This window comes from Falco punctatus (genome assembly GCF_963210335.1).
Source record: "Falco punctatus genome assembly, chromosome: 11".
In the NCBI taxonomy this organism is placed as follows: Eukaryota; Metazoa; Chordata; class Aves; order Falconiformes; family Falconidae; genus Falco; species Falco punctatus.
Window position 1 is genome coordinate 6,475,109 of NC_137591.1, and position 17,992 is coordinate 6,493,100.

A 17,992-nucleotide genomic window follows, 5' to 3' on the forward strand; every position below is an offset into this window, starting at 1 on the left:
TTTAGGGTGAAGATATGAATAAAAAATAATTCATAGTCTTCCCATTGCATTATTTGTCCTTAAGTGACTCTTCTGAAATAGGAGTGCTGACCACAACTGATCAGAAGGCACTTCCTTGTGGTATATCAAGACTTCAGTTCCCGTGACTGTGAAGACCACTCATCTCCGTATTTGGTTCTGCCTACCCTGAGAACACCGAAAAAAGGTTTTTGACCAGTCCCTTGTGCATGTACACACACGCAGAGAACGGAGAGCGCTTTATTACCTAACAGTAGAGAAACACTGTGCCTGTCACAGCCTTAATAATGGCTTATGGAGAACAAGATGACTTGTGGCACTAAAGAAATCAGAGCAAATATGAGAGGTGAGATTTCCAGGTTTTAATAACTAGAAGGAATTTAAACAATTTGTTGCTTAAATTTGTTCACACAGTCATTCTGAATCATGCTCCTTTTGGAGGAAAAAAGCCTTTAAAAGGAGTATTTTCCTTATGACCTGATTTAGAAAATTCATTTCAAGTTTTTTTTCATGTTACAGTAAGAAGAAGCACCATGTTTAAATCATGAGTGAGGTATGAAAGTCTGAGCCCATTAACCAGCAGAAGCATTAAATAGCACCTATACTCCAGGGCATTTTGATGCCCACCCCAGGGACTTAGAAAATGCCCACAACTCCAGGATGACCGAGCCTATGGAATAACAGATTGCAAGTTACTGGAACCCATTTTGCACCCAGCTCTGGAATGCAGCAAAGGGAAATCACCGGGCTTGGCAAAACCAGCTAGCTCTTGCCACAGGCAGGGCCCACCTGCAGCAGACGTGGCTGATTCAGGGTTAGCTAGAGTTTGCAGTTACCCAGCAGGAATGTCCTCCCATGGACCAATTACCCTGAATTCCCAGTATTTCCTACCAGCACAGCACAGAGCTGTTCCTTTATGTTTTTCAGCTGATTACACCTGAAGATCCACATCATGGATGGAGCTAAACTGAGGTATGACAAACGGGCAGAAGTGAAAAACAGGTGAATCAGCACGGATGGTTTTGTAGCAGGAAAATATACAGCAGAGTAGAAGAAACTTTTCTTGCAACAAGCCCACATGGATTTCTACCAAGTCAGATTTACAGCACCACTTTCATCGTTAGTACCTCTTGTCTTCAGCAGCCCGGTTCATAGAGTGGTGCCAAGTGAGTCACACTGTCAGCACTTCTGCACTCCCCTCATGACAGAAAGGGCTCCCAGTTCCACAGAGATGTAGGCACAGGAAGTTCTCACTCAGGATCAAGCACAACGCTTCACTTTTTATGGCTCTGTACAAACGCAGGGACAGTGAGCGTGCCAGCCTTGACTTCTGCTCGGATTTCAGGTTTGTGCTTTAATGAGAAGACAAGAGCTCGCACCATTCTGCGATATGGTGCGTTAATGAGACGGGAAGAGAGATGAAAAGCTTCTCGCTCAATATTTTCAGCCAGTGGGTGATCAATCTGAAAACAGCGAAGTATAAAATTAGATCTTTACATTTAATAAGGAGACCAACTGATTGAAATTGGAGTTTGGCACTTTTCAGTGTTTCTTCATTAATCAGCTTAGATTCAAGGAAATCTACTTCCTATCACAAGTGTAACAGGAAGAGCAATTTAATTCCACCCTAGCAATTAAGGAACAAGGCAACGTAGTCAGTAGCAGGGAACATATCCACATCTCCAGCTGGGTGGCAGTACTTTGCCATCACAACAGGAAACTAATCTGCAACTACCTTTGGGTATCAAGCTCAACTGCAATTACAAGGTACATTGTACTGTCTCCATAAAGCTTCACTTTTGATCTTGCTGATATAAGGTACCTTGGATACTATTTTAAACTTGATTCCAACAGCAACTCTAAGACGTGCCAAACACTTGGCAACTCTGCCTGGTGCTATAAAGGGAAATGTGGGCTCTCTGTGTGTAGAAGAAGGTGTAATTAAGAATGCAGAAAGGGATTTGCTAAATGTTAATTATGTAGTTATTGCTTCAACATGTGCCAAAACCTGTAATTTAGCATAACTTAGGAAAAAATCCCCCACCCATCAAAAAATGGTTTTCGTTTCACTTCTGCCTTCTGTGGTGGGGAATCTCCCATGCTTTGCACGCAGGAGACTCCAGCATGCGGGTAGTATTCCTTCAAGTCCTTTGCCCACTCTGTTTTGGGTTCCCATCACTAAATTACTGCTCTGCTGGGCAGCACTGGAAACCCCCTTGGATCCATTCAACCCCACCTTCCCTCCTCCTTTTTGCCAGCCTCCCAGGTGTCTCTGCTCCCCATTTGCTGGACCCCTGTGGCTCCCCTGCCTATATCTGCTGTTCATCTGCTGCCATAGGCTCTACTTGCACATATGGTGGTAGCTGCAAGCTAGAAGGGTATTTTTCCTGGCTGTGCTTTTAGGTGAATCCTGTTCAGAGGCAATTCTGCTTTACCCGATACCACTCTTTCTAGGGTGGTACCACTGACTTTCTGTCCCATAGGTTCAGGCTTACTACTAGCCTTACCACCACGCATAGATGTGCTTTCCAAGAACTAGGCTCGACCCAGCAGCCCAGCAAAGGCGAGCTCCCACCTTTCTGAGGCATTCCTACAGCAAACCATCCTTTTGTGCTGCCTCAGTCCAGATGGACTGGAAGTTGGAGAGGTTGTTCTCATAGCTAGCAAACCCATAGCTTTGAAACTCTTGAGTGCTTACAACCTGACTTGCCATTTAAAGGATAATTAATGATTAAATTAAAAAGGATAATTATTATGGCATTTCGTAGACCAAGCAAACTAGTCATTAAGCCTTACAGCAAAGCTCTGTTCATTTACTTAAAGATACCTGAGGGATCTGGTATTTATCACCACTTTACATACTGTCAACCTTGCCTCTCTGTTTTTGCAATAGATTTAAATTTACAAATGTTTAATTACTTAAATATGAAACAACCAAAAGGTCCCAGTGTTGCCTTCACAATTGTTAAGCAGTAGGAAAAACTTATACTCTATGAACTTCCTCCTTCTCTTGTACAGCCCAACTGCAGCAGATACACAACTGCTCTGTTTCCTGGTTATGTAAATGAGAGTAAATACATCTCATTTACAATTAGCATGTTTACTTGGTTAACAACAACAACAAAAATTATCTACCTTGAAAACAAAGCTATTTATAAATAGGGATGTGCAGTGAATCACTGTAAAAAAAAGAAACAGATCATCTGGTCTTACCCCCACTCTGCAGGCAGGACCAGCTTTGCAGTAGCTATGGCTGAGAAAGGTTTGTTTAACTTGTTCCTATGAGAAGTAACTCTTTGAGCCAAAGACAAATGGATCTGAACACTACCTCTAGATCCAGGGCTTCACAAAGCAGCTTCCGTGCGTTCTTTCTGAAAGCCTCGGTCTTGGGATCACTCCTGACCTCTATTGAGGGCTTGTTTGAATGGTCTTTGATGAAAGTTCGCCACTCCGTGTAAATATCTTTGGCGAGGCTGGCCACATCGTGATCTGAATGTTTGCGCATCTTATTCACTGTGTGACCTGGAAAACAGTAACAGCTCCTTCATTTTGGTAGGTGGACAAAATATAATGGACACCAGTCAAATCATATCAGTGCTAAGGCAGCCACACACATTTTTAATTCAAGCAGCATCAGCAAAACAACCAGAGCATTGACACAAATATAAAATTATTAGGAATTAAGCCTGAAGTTCTCCCTCCTTCACTTCTGCAGTGATTTTTGCCAGAGCAATTAGCAAGGAGTTGACCTATACATGTGAGAATTACATTCCCAAGTCACAAAGTGTGGAGCAACGCTTACGTAATACAGGGCTACGTTAATTTTATACGCAGGTGCCAAATCTGCTGAAAGCTTGCAAGGCTGCCCTACACAGAATGCTGTTTTCAAACTGGAAACCCCTTTCAGGACACAGAAGTTGCTGGTGATGGCTACAGCACTTTAACACACAAACACCACGGTGACTCCAAGCAGAATCTTTCAAACCGACAGGGCCTGCCAGTGCAAAACAGGCTTTCCTCTGACAGGAGACAAAAGAGACCTCCTTCCAGCGGGGTATTTCTCTCTGACCACTAGCGCTGTTGGCCAGGAGATGTCACTGTTAGGCTTCGGTGGTTCTTGCAGCCCAGCCCCATTCAGGCAGGCACTGGGAAAAATCTCGGGAAAAGCCTGAATAAGTTGAACACGGCAAATGAAATGACAATTCAGAAGTATGGGGAAAGGGGCTGATCGCACCTCCTTTTCTATGGCAGAGGGTGGCTCTTTGAATAGAGATCCAGCTTCTCTAAAATGGCAAACAAAGGCCAGCACGACTGTCTCTCATGCCAGCATGCTCTCCATAGACAGGAAAGGCAGGGACCATGTGGTCTCACGTTATCCCTCCCCCAAGACCCATGGAAAAGCGCCAGGCATCAGGCTGTGTCATTTGCATGGAGCTGCCCATCTGCTATGGATTTCTCAGTGTAAGGATGCAGTGTAACCGCCCGCTGGCAGTTCTGGGCCAGCCTAAGGAGAATTTCTCGCATATTCAGAGAATTCAACCAGGTCAAACAGATGAGCCATGTCTCGGATGGCAAGAGAGCGCTTCTGCCACGCCCCTAACAGCAGAAGGAATAAGACACACAGGTGCCCAAGAAAAGCTCTTCAAAAATTTGACCACAGAAGTGATGCGGTATTTGGTAATAAGCAGACAGTCTGGGAGGAATTAAGAGGATAGCTGACTTTTTCAGTACAAGCTCTGAAAACTACAGGCTGGATACCAACAGCTTTTTATTGGCAGCTACACTCCTTCTTTAACAAGCTTGCAAGCTAGTCTGTTTTGTACTGACAAGCCAAGTAGACACAAGACAGCATAATATCCAGAGTCTAGATCAGACAAGATGTACCTATTTTCGTTGAAAGTAACACTTCCTTAGAAGGTATTTTCTTCTTCAGCTCCTCCAAAGCTTCAATCAGATTCTCTTTTGGTTGCCCAGGAAGCTCAAGCATAGACTTCCATCGTTTTATGTCTTCCACAACCACAACTCTCTGGAAAAGAGAAAAGCCATTAGGAAAGCAGAATATTCTTATTATAGATAAGGACACTGGCTTCATCTCAGCTAATGGGGCTGTTATCAACACATGAATTATTGATCATGGCATGAACCAGAGCACAGAATACATGACAGCCTGGGATGATGGGTAATTACTTGTGATTAGCAGCCTACTGCAAGTCAAGACTGAAGTAACCAGAAAGCAAAGTGAGATGCTTCACCTTGGTCTGCCAAACTTAGGGCACATAACAGCAAATGTCTGTTAGAGCACAAGTGTTTTCATTTTAAGGAGTCCATTGTATAAATGTCTCTTAATAAAGGATTAAGAGGGAAGCAGCTAATGATCTTTAGCAGCCTGGCAGAATTTGAATCCTTCTCAGGTTGGCTTTAAATTTAAAATAATGCCAGCAGGGAAAAAAACAAAGCATTAGGGGACATGAATGCAAACTCCAAGTACACTAGACATCTGTGGTGTTTTTCACCATTTTTGCCACAGACCTTAGACAGAACAGACTGCGAACAGTGCAAATCTCGTATTTCAGATGTGAGGCATCTTACAAAGATTCAGCAGCGGTGAGACAGCTGGGGTGCTTTATGCACCATTCTTTTGCTTTCTGCCTTACATTAATAAAGCTCTTTGGTGCAGCAAACATTTTCCTGTTGTGTTTCTACAAACAGGTGGTGAAAAGGGGCTTGGCTCTTATGCAGGTCTCACGCAGGACACCACCATGCAACCAACTGAGGGGCTCTCCTTGCTGGGGAGAAAAGTGAGCCAGTGGGCAACACTGAAGCTGGTGGTGTCACCTGGCCGTGCTAACGCTGTGTGCCCAGCCTGACCCCGCACCACACCAAACGGGCTGGAAAGAGCTGAACTATAACCCATGTCGGTTTCAGAAATGCCTTTCAATGCAACAGATCCCTCTGCACCTTTCTAACTGCGCCCCGCCGCTCTCTGGGACGGTGCCACCTCACCACTGCAGAGATTTCGGTGAAGAACTGGTAAATCACAAGGCGGTTTAGAAAACGTTCCTCCTGCCGCCACCCCCCGCTGCCCAGCTCCCTGTGAGGCGGAGGGCAGCCCGGCGAAGGCCTGACACCCCTCCCGACACCCCTTCTCCCGTCCGCGGCGCCTCAGGGCCGGCCTGGCCCCCGCGGGGTGCTCCACCACCCCTGCAGGCAGCCGCGGGGCAGCGGCCCGGCCCTGGCGGGGGGGCAGGCCTCGCCTCTGCCCTCGAAGGCAGCGGCCCCGCGGCAGGCGCCCACGGGGTGAGGGCCTCCCCTCAGGCCCGGGAAGCCGGGGGGAGCCGGGCGACCCCTCCTGCCCACCCCCAGTGCCGGTGACCTGCCTTAAGGGACTCGAGGGTGGCCTGCCGGTAGGCGCGGGGGGCCGGCCGGGCCCGGCGGGGGCTCTCCGGGCAGCGAGCCCTGCGCACCAGGAATCGGTCCATCCTCCTACCCCGCCACCCGGGGGCGGTGCCCGCTGCCCGCCCTCCCGGAAGCCGCTGCCCCGCCCCTTCCGCCCGGTAGTTCCCGCCGCAGGGAAGGCCCTACGGCACGGCAGGGGCCTCCCCGCCGCACGGACTACAGCTCCCAGCAGGCCCCGCGCGGCGGGGCAGCGGGTGCTAATCTCGCGAGAGCGGCGCGGCGCCAGCCTGCCGGAGGGGGAAGATGGCGGCGCGGCAGGGCGGCCTTTTCTGCCTGCCTCTGGCCCTGGCGCTCCTGGCGGGCGGCGGCAGCGCTCGGGCGGCCGGGCCCTTGCCTGCCGCCTCGTCCGAGGCTTTTGACTCCGTGCTGGGCAACACGGCGTCGTGTCACCGCGCCTGCCGGCTGACCTACTCCCTGCACACCTACCCCAAGGTACGGGCGGGCCCTGCCTCACGGCTCCCCGCGGCGGGCGGGCCCTGCAGGCCTCAGCCCCGCGCCCCTTCGCCTCCCCGGCCCGCCGCTTGCCGCTCTCCCGCCGCAGCTCCGTCCCGTTGCGCTCCAGGGGTGGCAGGACGTGCCTGGGTGTCCTCGGGCAGCAGCCCTTTGCGAGGCACGGCCCCGGGCAGGTTTGCTCAGGCAGTGTTGGGCCTGTCCTTACGTAGATCTAAACACGAAGGAAGCTGATGCTGGCAGTGCTGAGGTGCGGGTAGGTCGGTTCTTCCATGGTCTGTTTCGTCTGGCTTAGTTTTTTGGCCCCTCCAAGCAGGGAATGCAGTGGCTTCTCTAAAGATAGATACTTCCTTTCAAAAATAGATGGTTGGGCTGCGGCTTGCCATAGAAATGCCACTTTCAAAGTATAGCCTTGTTCTCGCTGGGTACTTTTGTGGATTTGGGGGGATTTGCTGCTTTTTTTCCTCCTGCTTCTAAAGAGGCAGCTGTAATTTGACTTAGGCTGTTCCATATTTTTGGGCATTAAAACAGCGCCGTGTCCACAACAGGCCAGAAATCCTGTGTCAGGGTGGCAATGTGCACTTAGATGTTGAAGGATGAAATGTAAATGATGATGAATGAGTAGCTTGCCAGAACCTTCAACCTGTGTATTGATTTATTTGCATGGATTTTTCATGACAAAATACCAAAATGGTGTCTAATGGGAATCTAATTGCTTATTCTGGAGTTTGCTGTGGGTTCAAGCTTTGTACGGCTTTGAGTTACTGGCTTGAATTTGGAAAATCTAGTACCAAAAATCTTATCTGCCCTGGTTCGTTCCTGGCACTGTACTTCATTAGCTGCAGCTGTGTAGCAGGATGAACTAAATGGTGGGCGCTCTTACCTAATCTTTGAGACTTCACGTGAGGGCAGCAGGCAGGTGGCAGCAGTGACGATGTAGGTAATAGGGCTCTGCCTGCTTTCATGTGGAACTTAAATCGGATTTTGTGACTCTCTAGCTGCTGCTGGTATCCCCACAGAGAGAAGTAACAGGGAGTTGTGTGGCATACAAGTAAACTTCCGCCTGTACTTGCGGCGTGTTTTGGTGCCTGCATGTGATGATAGCGAGGAGAAAGAACTAAACCTTAAAAATTAGGACTAAATGTTATCCTAATATATTTCCATGCTGTTTTGACGCAATGCTCTTGTTTCTTTTATAGGACTCTTTCAAGTTTAAGGAAGGCTGCTATTTCTGTGATTTTTACTGTACTTTTGAATTCTTTGTTGCACGTTGTTGGAGTCAGATAATACACTCCTCTCTCCCTTCATGTTTAGTCTTTGTTCTGTTTGTCACAAAACTACCAGTTGAATTGAAGGAACTTGTTTTAGTTGTCATTGGAAAGTAAGATAAACTTCATTGAGACTTCCATCTGCTGAAGCTAATTCTGTCTGGATATTAAATTACAAAACGTGTTTTCTGCAACAGCATAACTATCTTAGCCACCTTATCAGTGTTGTTAAGTTTTCGTTTACATTCACAGTTTTCTGCTTTTGTGCCTTTAAAGCATGTGAACTTGTGCTCTGAGTCAAACAATGGCCGGTTAATTTACAATGGGTCCTACAGTAAGGTGTGGTATGTTTGCTTTTTGTTAAATTAATTAAGGGTCTGTTTTCCACCTGTACAGCAGCTGACTGCAGTCATTTGAGTAGTTCCGTGGTTAGTGGCTTTGATGGGCCTGACTCATGGTAGGGTGTGAGCGCCCATGTAATAGAGGCTGTCTTTAGTTTTGCAATGTGGAGAGCACTATATGTGGAAAGTGTACATCCATCCCTTCGGTATTGTGGGCAGAAGAAATACTGGGTGTAGGGTTTCTATATTTGCATATTTTTAATAGCTGCAGTGAGGAAGAACTTTTCCCCTTCAGTTCAATACAATAAATAAAAATGTGTGTTTGTGGAACTTGTTTGGCAAGTAGGCAGTTAAGAGAGTACTGGTATAGTACAGCAGAAGATAATCTCTTATTTTGACGTTCTGTTCTAGTTCTGACTAGAGTCTGGTAGATACATTGTAATACACTGTCAAAATTAGTCTTTTTTTTCCTCTTCTGTTGAGCTCTACTGTTTTAAGTTCTGAGATAAAAGACTATCTGCTCTTTCTAAGATTAAACATCAGTAAATCTCTTATAGCAATATCTCTTGTTTTTAAACCGAACACTTCTTTTTTAAAAAAATGCAGCGCAGCTTTGCTTGTGAGTTGTAGGACTGGAATCACAAAATGGAATTTGCAGTTCCAGGTTTGGCCCACCACAGAATGAAGAGCTGTGTTTGAAATGAATCAATAGGTATGTTAGTGTTAAAGAGCTGTGGCTTGGTTTTATTTCAGATCATCCAGAGTGTCATGTTTAGCTGGCTTCTAGGTCTAGTGGAGGGAAGGAGGATGCTGCTGTGGTGGGTGGCTTTTTATAGCACTTCCAAAAAAAAAAAAATTGTTTTCTGACAATTTGTTCTTGAATGGAGGGATGCAAGCCTTTTCTTTTGCCTTCCCAGGAAGAGGAGCTGTACGCATGCCAGCGAGGCTGCAGACTGTTTTCCATTTGTCAGTTTGTGGACGATGGCATTGATTTGAATCGAACCAAACAGGAATGCGACTCTGGTAAGACTTCAGTACTCCTTCAACATCCTGAAACGTTGAGGCATAACAGAGGGAAGAGCAGGAATGTCTAAAAGGGTGTTGTTAAATTGGTAGGATTATTTCAGTTGCTTTCTGGTTTTGTTCAAAGTTTATGTTCAGGATATTAAAAAAAAATAATCTTGGAAAAAGGTTGTCTGTTCTTTTTAAGTTTCTCTTTACCTGATCCTTAGTGTTGCTATTTTCCTGAATTTCTTCAGTATCATTCATCTCTAAATAAATTAGGAATACCTCATTTTACTATAAACAGTTTGTCATAGAAAACACAGAATGACTGGGGGGGGAAAATCCAGCCAAATTAACACTTTCTTTAGTAATTCCATGGAACAATCAGTCTCATTTTACCCTTCCTGACAAACTTGCGTGTCAAAGTGAATTGTTCAGGTGCAATAAGAACATAGATCTTAATGTGCTGTCTGCCTCGTAACTTTTGGTCTAGGCTACATCGTGAGGTTTACCTACAGCTAAACTCTTGGGAATGAGGTAGTGTTTTGTTTGAAATAGGCCATTAAATACTGTATGAGGGAGACTAATTCTCTCAGATATCTGTGTTAGAACAAACATTTCACAGTGAAGATGAAATAGGTGTGCTGTAAGCCAGTTAATACTGTGTTTGGAATTGGACACACTTTCATCCAGTAATATTGAGGCAGCTGAGTCGCAGTTTTATATTCAGAGATAAGGTGGGACACAGCCACCCAAAGCAGGAAAGGTAGGAGTTCTCAGTCTGCATTTCCAATACAATAAAACACCAAGCCAGCACTCAAAGGAGGCTTTTATCCTCTCAGTAGCCCATAAAACCAAGAGGGGTAGCGGCCAGCTCAGGGAGCTGATGGAAGATAGGGAAGTAGAAAGCCTGACATGCAAAGATGCTAATGTGACACAAAACTGCATCAAATACTCCAGGAATGGGCTAATGCTGTAGTCTGTCATACACTGTGTATAGCTGTGATACAGCATGTCAGTCTAGTTGTCAAACCACACATGAAAGAGTGCCATAAAAAAGGGTAATGTAGGAACAGACCACATGTAGAGGTAATTGAACAGTTGCTTACTTTCTGGTTTAACTCTCCCTCCTGAGGCTGTTGTCTTTTGCTGGCTTATGTCGTATAATCTGTTGGTTGGTGCCATGACTAAGTATTCTGTGCTTGGCAAGATATGTCTTGGCTGATCTGCTCAATTCTGTCTTCTGATGCTTCTTTATGCCTACAAATACTAGTTTAGTGGCAGTTTTACCGTGGAATTGCTGCTCAGGTGCTATGAGCTGAACGCTGAAATTTTTAGCTGCTGTTGCCATGCTTTCTGCCAGCTTCCTAGTCTATATGATGGTCCATTTCTTCCTGCAGAAGACTGGGAGAGCTGCTCCTCTGTGTTGTTGCTTGGTTTGATTCTTTAGTTCAGGTAGAACTGCAACATTGTCCACCTAAGCTTTAGAGTTTTGGGGAAAAGCTATGCCCATGCATTGTCTGCCTGATTTCTCCAGTTGGCAGAATAATCACAATTATTCTCTCTGAATCATTTAGATTTCTTGGTCTTTATGATCTCTAGTCAACAATTAGTAGAAGCTATCTTTAAAACAGTTGGCTTCAGTTTTCATTAAAAATTATTCTATGCTACTTTCAATGCAGTTTCTGTACTCATTGCACTAGCAGGAAAATGCACCTTTGATTTTCCTGTGATACCCTGACTTCTGTTGTTACCTCAAAGGGATTTAGTGGACTGATGGTCCCTCAGTTCTTTTTAGGATTCCATCTCTGTTCTCTGAGGTAAACCCTAATGTTTTACACGATATATAGAGGAAAAAACATAGTAGCAGCGGGAGGATCAATGAAAACTTGCATCCCTGAGTGTGGCCTGGGTAACATTTCCGATCAGTTGCTGTGATTGTGTTCAAATTTTAACTACCTTGTTTGGCTAAGTTCTGATTCCCTAACCTTCATTAGACTTGAGAGCAAATGCTACCCTTGGAGTGATTGCCATATCTTTCCCTGCAAATGGGATTTTCAGTCTTGAACTGCTGCTTTTGTTTCTGATCCAACTTATACTGAAAATGTTTTCTTAACTAAAATGCAGAATTTATCTTCTCATTTGGGGAACTTCTTCCTTGCAGCCTGTACTGAAGCATACTCCCAATCTGATGAACAATATGCTTGCCATCTTGGATGCCAGAACCAGTTGCCATTTGCTGAGTTAAGGCAAGAGCAAGTAAGTAGATGACATGTTTTTCAAATACCACCTACTTGTTTTCTGTTCAGTGTGTCTTCTCTTCTTTACATCTCTTCAAATGGAAAATAAATCTTCCTCAGGACTGAAATCTAGATGTGGGGTGAGGAGTGAGCGAGAACATGACTTCTGGCTTTTTCATATAAAAGCAAATGGAAAACCAGTTAATGTTGTGCTTGCAGTTAATGTCCCTGATGCCAAGAATTCATCTCCTCTTTCCTCTGACACTGGTGAGGTCATTCTGGAGTGACATGATGGATTCAGCTCAGAGCTTCATAACATCCTCATGGACTTTCTACCTTCAAGCAGATGATGGCAAAATTGTCATATTCCAGGTGCTTGCCTTTTTCATTGAGATTAAGGTGTCCTGGCTGCTAAATGTTTAACTCTGCTCCTTCCAGTCACAGAAAAGACTATAAAGCACTACCAGAGTGTTTAGTTTTTGCTAGTATTTCACTGCTTGTAGGGCCAGTGGGGAGGTGGGGGTGGGAAAACAAAACTTAGGTGAATGGTGCACATCTTAAGGTTAATTTCCACCTTAGTTCTGAAATTGTAAATTATCAAGATCAGTGGAAGCTTGCTAGCAGGATCTCATAACTCCTTATTTTGTTTTAGTCAAAGCCAGAAGTACAGTATGTTCCACAGCTTGATCAGGAAACTGGAGATACAAGAGGATCCTTGTCGCTGAGTAAAACAGCCTGTAAGTTGTTCTTTGTGCTTTGGAAGAGCAAATGCAAATGTTCCCTGTCATGAGGGGAGCAGGGGGAGAGGTTGCAGGTGGCACATGAAAGAAAATTTTTAGAAAGCTGAAATATAATTGTTTGCTGTGTAGACTGCACTATGTACACTTAGCAAAGTCTGTGGTAGAAACCAAGCTCTGCTGGAAATAGAAACATGCAAGCTAGGGCCATTTAAAAGCTTCCTTTTATGCTCGCTGTATAGACAAACTGTGTGGCGTTTGGGTCCTGGTTTTTTATGGCTTCCCTGACCACTGTATCTGCTGTTGTATTTCAGCAGACCTACGTCCAGGAAGTTCGCAGGCATACCGAGGACTTTTTGAAGAACGAGCTAATGACAGCTTTTTCAAGTGTCTTTCCATGTATGTATATTCTAGAATGTCTGTACCTAGTAGGGAGGAGAATGGCCTTTCCTCTGTGTGTATGGGGCCGCTGTTGCAACATCCCAAAAGGCTGTTAGGTTCAGGGTGTGTAGCGGTTAAATTGTGTATCTGACGATTTTGCTGCTTTTGCGTGCTAGCCCCAGGTTACTTCCAGGCTGTTCTGCCAACTTGCATTCTCCTTTCCGTTTCAAGTGAACATCGTATTGATAAATTCCTACCTTTTGTGTGACTGTGTTCTGTGAACTGTTTAATCAATACTATGCTTTGCCTCTTCTTTAGCTCTGGATACCTTTGGGGGAAAAGCATTTGGTTTGTATTTTGTTTTGGGATTGTCTTGATATGAAAGACACTGTTATGTCTCATTTCCAGGCTGAAAATATCTGGTATATCTTTATTAAGCTTTGCTAGAGATCAGTGTATTGGTTCTGCTTTCCTTTGCTCTGATTACTTTCTCCTTAAAAGTTTACGCATGAGGGGCCAGTGAATTGCACCCCAAATATGTAACAGAAAAATCTGGTTTTAGAACTGTAAATGGGAGGATGCTAGGGTCCAATGAACAGAATCCAGCTTTCAAGTCAGATGCTAAACAGGCATTACAGTACCCAGGAGTCTGAGGTGGGCTATGTAACTGGAAGAACTAGAGACTAATGAAACAGCAGGAAATGCAGTCAAAATTGAGCCAAACTTTCTAGAGGGACCATTGTCTTGTATTCAGTATAAGAAACCTAGTAATGTTCTTTTCATTTCAGAAATTCCAGTTGGATTTTAACCACTACACTTGTACTGTCAGTGTTGGTGCTGCTCTGGATTTGTTGCGCAACTGTAGCTACAGCTGTAGAGCAGTATGTTCCATCTGAGGTACTGCTATTTTATAACATAATATTTTTAATGTATTCATATTATTTATCTTACAGCAGTCTAGAGACTAAGAAACATTTGGGGAGGTTCAACTAGAAAGAGTTTTTTATTTTGTGGATGCGGTTAGCAAACCAGCTTTGTTATTTAAATGATGATTTTACAGCTGAGCAATTCTCGACCATTCCCGTGGCTGGTAGGTGCTCTGAATCTTACTCATGCAGCCCAGGTACGGTGTCTTTTGGTTTGTAGCAGTCTCCTCTCAACAGCCTTCAGATTACTCTGAACCAAATGGAGGCTGCTTGTAATTTCTCTGGGAATAAAGCTATGCTGAGTGTTGGATGGTATATATGGCACCCAATATGGATTTAATCCCAGATGATCTGTAGTGAGAACATAAGTGACAATATATTTATTGGTGAGCACAGAGGGTCTTGATCGGAGGGGAACTGGCGTTCTCTTAGTGCCTGGAGAGTCCTGCACTTCTGAAATAAGCAAGGCTTACAGTATTTTCAAACCGAAGGGGCTGTTACGCAAGCACTGCATCTACTGTTGTTCTGGCAGATTTAGTGCATCTCTTTTGCACTCCAGTCTAGTCCTAGCCATGAACTTGGGATGTTACAGAAAGCCTGGGTTAACTTGGGTTGAAGGGCTGCAGCCATCAGAGCCAGGAATGTAGCTGCATAATGAAATGCATTTTATTCACACTATGGAGAGTCTTTGTCTTAAAGTAAATTGTTTAAATATTTCAGAAGCTGAGCATCTATGGAGATTTGGAATACATGAATGAACAAAACCTGAACAGATATCCATCCTCTGCACTTGTTGTGGTTAGATGCAAGACTGAGGAACATGAAGAAGCAGGACCACTTCCTACAAAAGTCAATCTGGCTCAGTCAGCAATTTAAACAAGTCTCCATTGGACCCAATAGACTCATTCTAACAGAGCTAGCAACTCCTGATTGTTTGTGGTGGTTCTTCAGATAAGAAGCTTAGCAGCCAGTCTTTAAATGCAAATAAAGTTACAGAATCAACAAATGTCATGGGATTTTGTTTTCAACCAAGTAGTGAAGATTCAGACATCTTGAATTTATGTTTATTCCAGACATAATCACTTTTCACTGGTGTTTGCTATGTGTCTTTTTGCTTACAAAAGCTGTAAGCATGCTTTCCATACTTCTGCCACGACACTTTCAAACTTATTTGTGTGTTCTAGGATGTAATGTGTACATTCAGAGTTAGCTTTGTAAAGGTATAAGAAGTTTTAAGTGGGCAGGAGATGCCTTTTTAGTGTTGCACTTTCTGTTGTAGTTAAGAGAAAATACTATAAAATTATCTGCTGAATTTTTGTACTTGTTAATGTTCATGCACAAACAAACCCTGTCTCCACTAATAGAAATATATTTTTTCTACAGCATGGCAATATCCAAGATGGAAAGCATTTGGTAGGTACTGTAGGCCAGAACTCAGGTTGTGGAAGATGGAAACTTTGTTAAAACGTACGGACATATCCCTTCACACGCAGGACATAACATGGTCGATTATTTTGTCAAACTTCACCCTTTAAGTCCTAAATGCTTGTAAAGTTAGCACCTGTGTGTTCTGGAGAAATTCTACTTTCTGTTCTTGATTAACTATTCTAGTCTTGTAACTTCATTTACAGAAACAAGTTGATTCCTGAGAAATGAGAACAGACAAATAAAATTGACTGTGTAGAAAATGTTGACTATATAGCTTTTTGCTGTGGCTGATTATTGACCACAACATACTCAGTATGAAAGCCTGGCTGTAGCATTCCTCTCGTGGGCAATATGACCTGATTTTGATGTATGATTGATTAACACAACAGCAACTAACAATGTCTCTCATATTTCTAATATATTCTTTGTGTTTTTTTTTCTTTGAGGAGATCTCTATATGCTGGTTCCTGTAGCATTGGCAAGTTGGGGGGGTATATGGGATTCATTTTAAGGTTTCTGTAAGTGTTTGAAAGCTGGCTAGAATGCATGGTCTCGAACTCAAGGTCATGTTTTGTTGCTTATACAAAACTCCCTTGAGGGTTTAAAAAACCCAAACAAACACTTCTTCAGGTTCTGCGTTCTGGTGAGAACTGTGGAGATTCTGGAGGATACAGTGATGTGTTCCCCTGCTGCTGCTGGTGAAACTGGTTCAATAGTCGCTCCTAATTGGGCTATAAGCTGGTGGCTGTGTAACTACAGCTGATGGAACCTTGCAAGGGCAATCGTTAAGCAGGAATGTGCATTAAGTGGCCTATACAGTGCTGCCAAAAATCTAGCCTAGAAGCACTCTAAGCAGTTTTTCTGTCAGGGAGGTTTAAGAGCATTAAGCAGTGTTTTAGCAGTGGGCAGAAATTGCAGTTTGAAGTCTTAAATTAGTGGTGCCTCTTCATGCTAAATTCTTCAGTGGGACAACATGGTAGCCCAGAGATTTGGGTGCCAGCAGCCATCGCCAGGCGCCTTTGTGTGTGGGTGGCATTACTGCAGAGGCCTCGGGCATGACTTGTGAAAATCGATGGTGTGATGTTTTTGGAACTCTGTCCACTTGCATGATAGCAGGGGTGGGAAGTCCCTCTGCAGTAGTGATTCAGCTGAAATGTTCGCTCGCGTGGTGCAGACCTCAGTATACAGCGCTGGTTTGGTGCAGGGTGCCAGCGTTCCGCTTAGAGCAGCATCAAACGTGATGCGTGCAACGGGTGGTCAGAAATTACTTTGTAAATATGGGCTTTAATTCAGCAATTATTGCCTGGTGGTTTATCACTGTGTTTGGGATTGCCTTTCCAGAACAGACTTCAGCAATCCCAGGTTTTTCTAACTGAATAACTATCATGGAAATGTTTTTGAGTCTGTTAAAATGTTTTCCTTTACTATTATGTGTAGCTGCAGAGGGAGTGTTACAGCTTCAATGAAAACTTGGCTATTTGCCTGTTTCAAATGTGTACTGTACAACCTCTGTTATGTTGATGACTTGATTACCCAAAACTTTCTCTTCCAAAACGTTTGCCCTTATTGCTTAGGTTCCTCTGAGTTAAACAACTTCTGATTTCGTTTGGTGTTGTATTGGCCTGCAACAAAGGGAGAAATCTCTGCCCAAATTTTACGGCTTTTGTCTTTTGTTTGCTGTTTTAATGACATTTCAGCTAAGTGATCTGTGTACTGAAGCCTGTGATTCAGTGAAGTGCTGTTAGGTCAGGAAACTCTGTGCCTGTGGCAGTCTGTCACTTAGCACTACTGTTTCCAGAGCGAGCCAGACTCTGAAGAATTTAAGTGTTGTACTTGTAAGCTCTTGTCAAAGGATCTTCCCCCAGTAAAATCAGATACTAGCTAGGCTGCAGTGATTGAACTGTTTTTCAAGATTTCTAATCTAAATGGACCGTTTAAGCTATCTTGGCATTTGACTTTTCTTGTCCTACTCGTTTTTTTGTTAAACGTTTGACTTACTGACATCTTTGGTTTCAGAGGCAGCAATTTGGGTTTGATCTCTGCTTGAGACCACTGAAATGAAGGAGCTTAAATTATTGAAATTGCAGGAGGAAAGCATTTTATATACTCTTCAGGCATGTGTTCAACTGAACTTGTATCAGATTCTAAATGGAATCATCTTGACACAAATAAGGCAATCTTCTCAAGCGTCTGCGGCTCATTGCTTTCATGGGCTTTTTTTCCAGCTGCTGGAATTAACAGTGGCCTCCTATCATACTGGTTATCTTGATCTGTGCTCGCTCTTCAGCTTCTCTATCTTTGGCAAAGATTTCGGGGTTTGTTATGTTCGGGTGGGTTTTTTTACCTTGTTCCCATGAACTCAGTGTTCTGAACTATGAGCAGTCCTTGATGTGGGGTAATGGGTCTGAAATCCAACTGCTGGGCTGGCTACAGCTGAGCTTTATGATCTTGGCGTAGGAAATAGGTGGTGGTAGGTTTCAGGTCTTACAGACATTTGCCTCTTAAGAGTGGGTTTACTCCACATTTTAAACATTTCCATCATAGGTAGTTTTGTGGGGTGTGCATAGCTAGCCTGCTTGACCTGGCTCTTATGTGGGGCTCTTGGCAGGCTCCATGGTCACCTGATAAGCTTTCTGAAGGCTCAAAATAGTCCTGTATCAGGTCTGGTTAGAAATGAAAAATTGCAATTTGAGATACACCAGGTTTTAACCCTTAATCTGTCATTCTTCCATTGTGTGGCAG

At 44.1% G+C, this 17,992-nt stretch overlaps 2 protein-coding genes across 5 annotated transcripts; one reads left to right on the plus strand and one right to left on the minus strand.

The window, feature by feature from the left end:
• Positions 1-365: 365 nt before the first annotated feature.
• TCEANC2 (transcription elongation factor A N-terminal and central domain containing 2) lies at positions 366-6,550 on the minus strand. Of its 3 annotated transcripts, XM_080406234.1 has the most exons (5): positions 6,396-6,550; positions 5,977-6,045; positions 4,903-5,044; positions 3,347-3,540; positions 366-1,481 (listed from the first exon to the last, which is right to left on the minus strand). In XM_080406234.1, exons 1-5 carry the CDS (start codon positions 6,495-6,497, stop codon positions 1,293-1,295), a joined length of 696 nt encoding a protein of 231 aa, XP_080262360.1. In that variant the 5' UTR covers positions 6,498-6,550; the 3' UTR covers positions 366-1,292. The 3 variants fall into 3 exon arrangements, with proteins under 3 accessions (XP_080262360.1, XP_080262361.1, XP_080262362.1); XM_080406235.1 differs by lacking the exon at positions 5,977-6,045 and having other exon boundaries at positions 6,396-6,549; XM_080406236.1 differs by lacking the exon at positions 5,977-6,045 and having other exon boundaries at positions 4,903-5,040; positions 6,392-6,548.
• A 133-nt stretch (positions 6,551-6,683) lies between these two features.
• Positions 6,684-15,521, plus strand: TMEM59 (transmembrane protein 59). Of its 2 annotated transcripts, none has more exons than XM_080406230.1 (8): positions 6,684-6,906; positions 9,451-9,556; positions 11,703-11,797; positions 11,998-12,150; positions 12,431-12,515; positions 12,830-12,914; positions 13,685-13,793; positions 14,543-15,521. In XM_080406230.1, exons 1-8 carry the CDS (start codon positions 6,718-6,720, stop codon positions 14,696-14,698), a joined length of 978 nt encoding a protein of 325 aa, XP_080262356.1. In that variant the 5' UTR covers positions 6,684-6,717; the 3' UTR covers positions 14,699-15,521. The 2 variants fall into 2 exon arrangements, with proteins under 2 accessions (XP_080262356.1, XP_080262357.1); XM_080406231.1 differs by having other exon boundaries at positions 12,833-12,914.
• The last annotated feature ends 2,471 nt before the right edge of the window (positions 15,522-17,992 follow it).

Coding starts and splice junctions, on each gene's coding strand:
- TCEANC2 (XM_080406234.1), bottom strand. CDS start 6,497: ATGGACCGATTCCTGGTGCGCAGGGCTCGCTGCCCGGAGAGCCCCCGC. Junction 6,046..6,395: donor CCACCCTCGAGTCCCTTAAG/GCAGGTCACCGG, acceptor GTGATTTACCAG/TTCTTCACCGAAATCTCTGC. Junction 5,045..5,976: donor GGCGGGGCGCAGTTAGAAAG/GTGCAGAGGGAT, acceptor TCTCTTTTCCAG/AGAGTTGTGGTTGTGGAAGA.
- TMEM59 (XM_080406230.1), top strand. CDS start 6,718: ATGGCGGCGCGGCAGGGCGGCCTTTTCTGCCTGCCTCTGGCCCTGGCG. Junction 6,907..9,450: donor CCCTGCACACCTACCCCAAG/GTACGGGCGGGC, acceptor TTGCCTTCCCAG/GAAGAGGAGCTGTACGCATG. Junction 11,798..11,997: donor CTGAGTTAAGGCAAGAGCAA/GTAAGTAGATGA, acceptor TTGTGCTTGCAG/TTAATGTCCCTGATGCCAAG.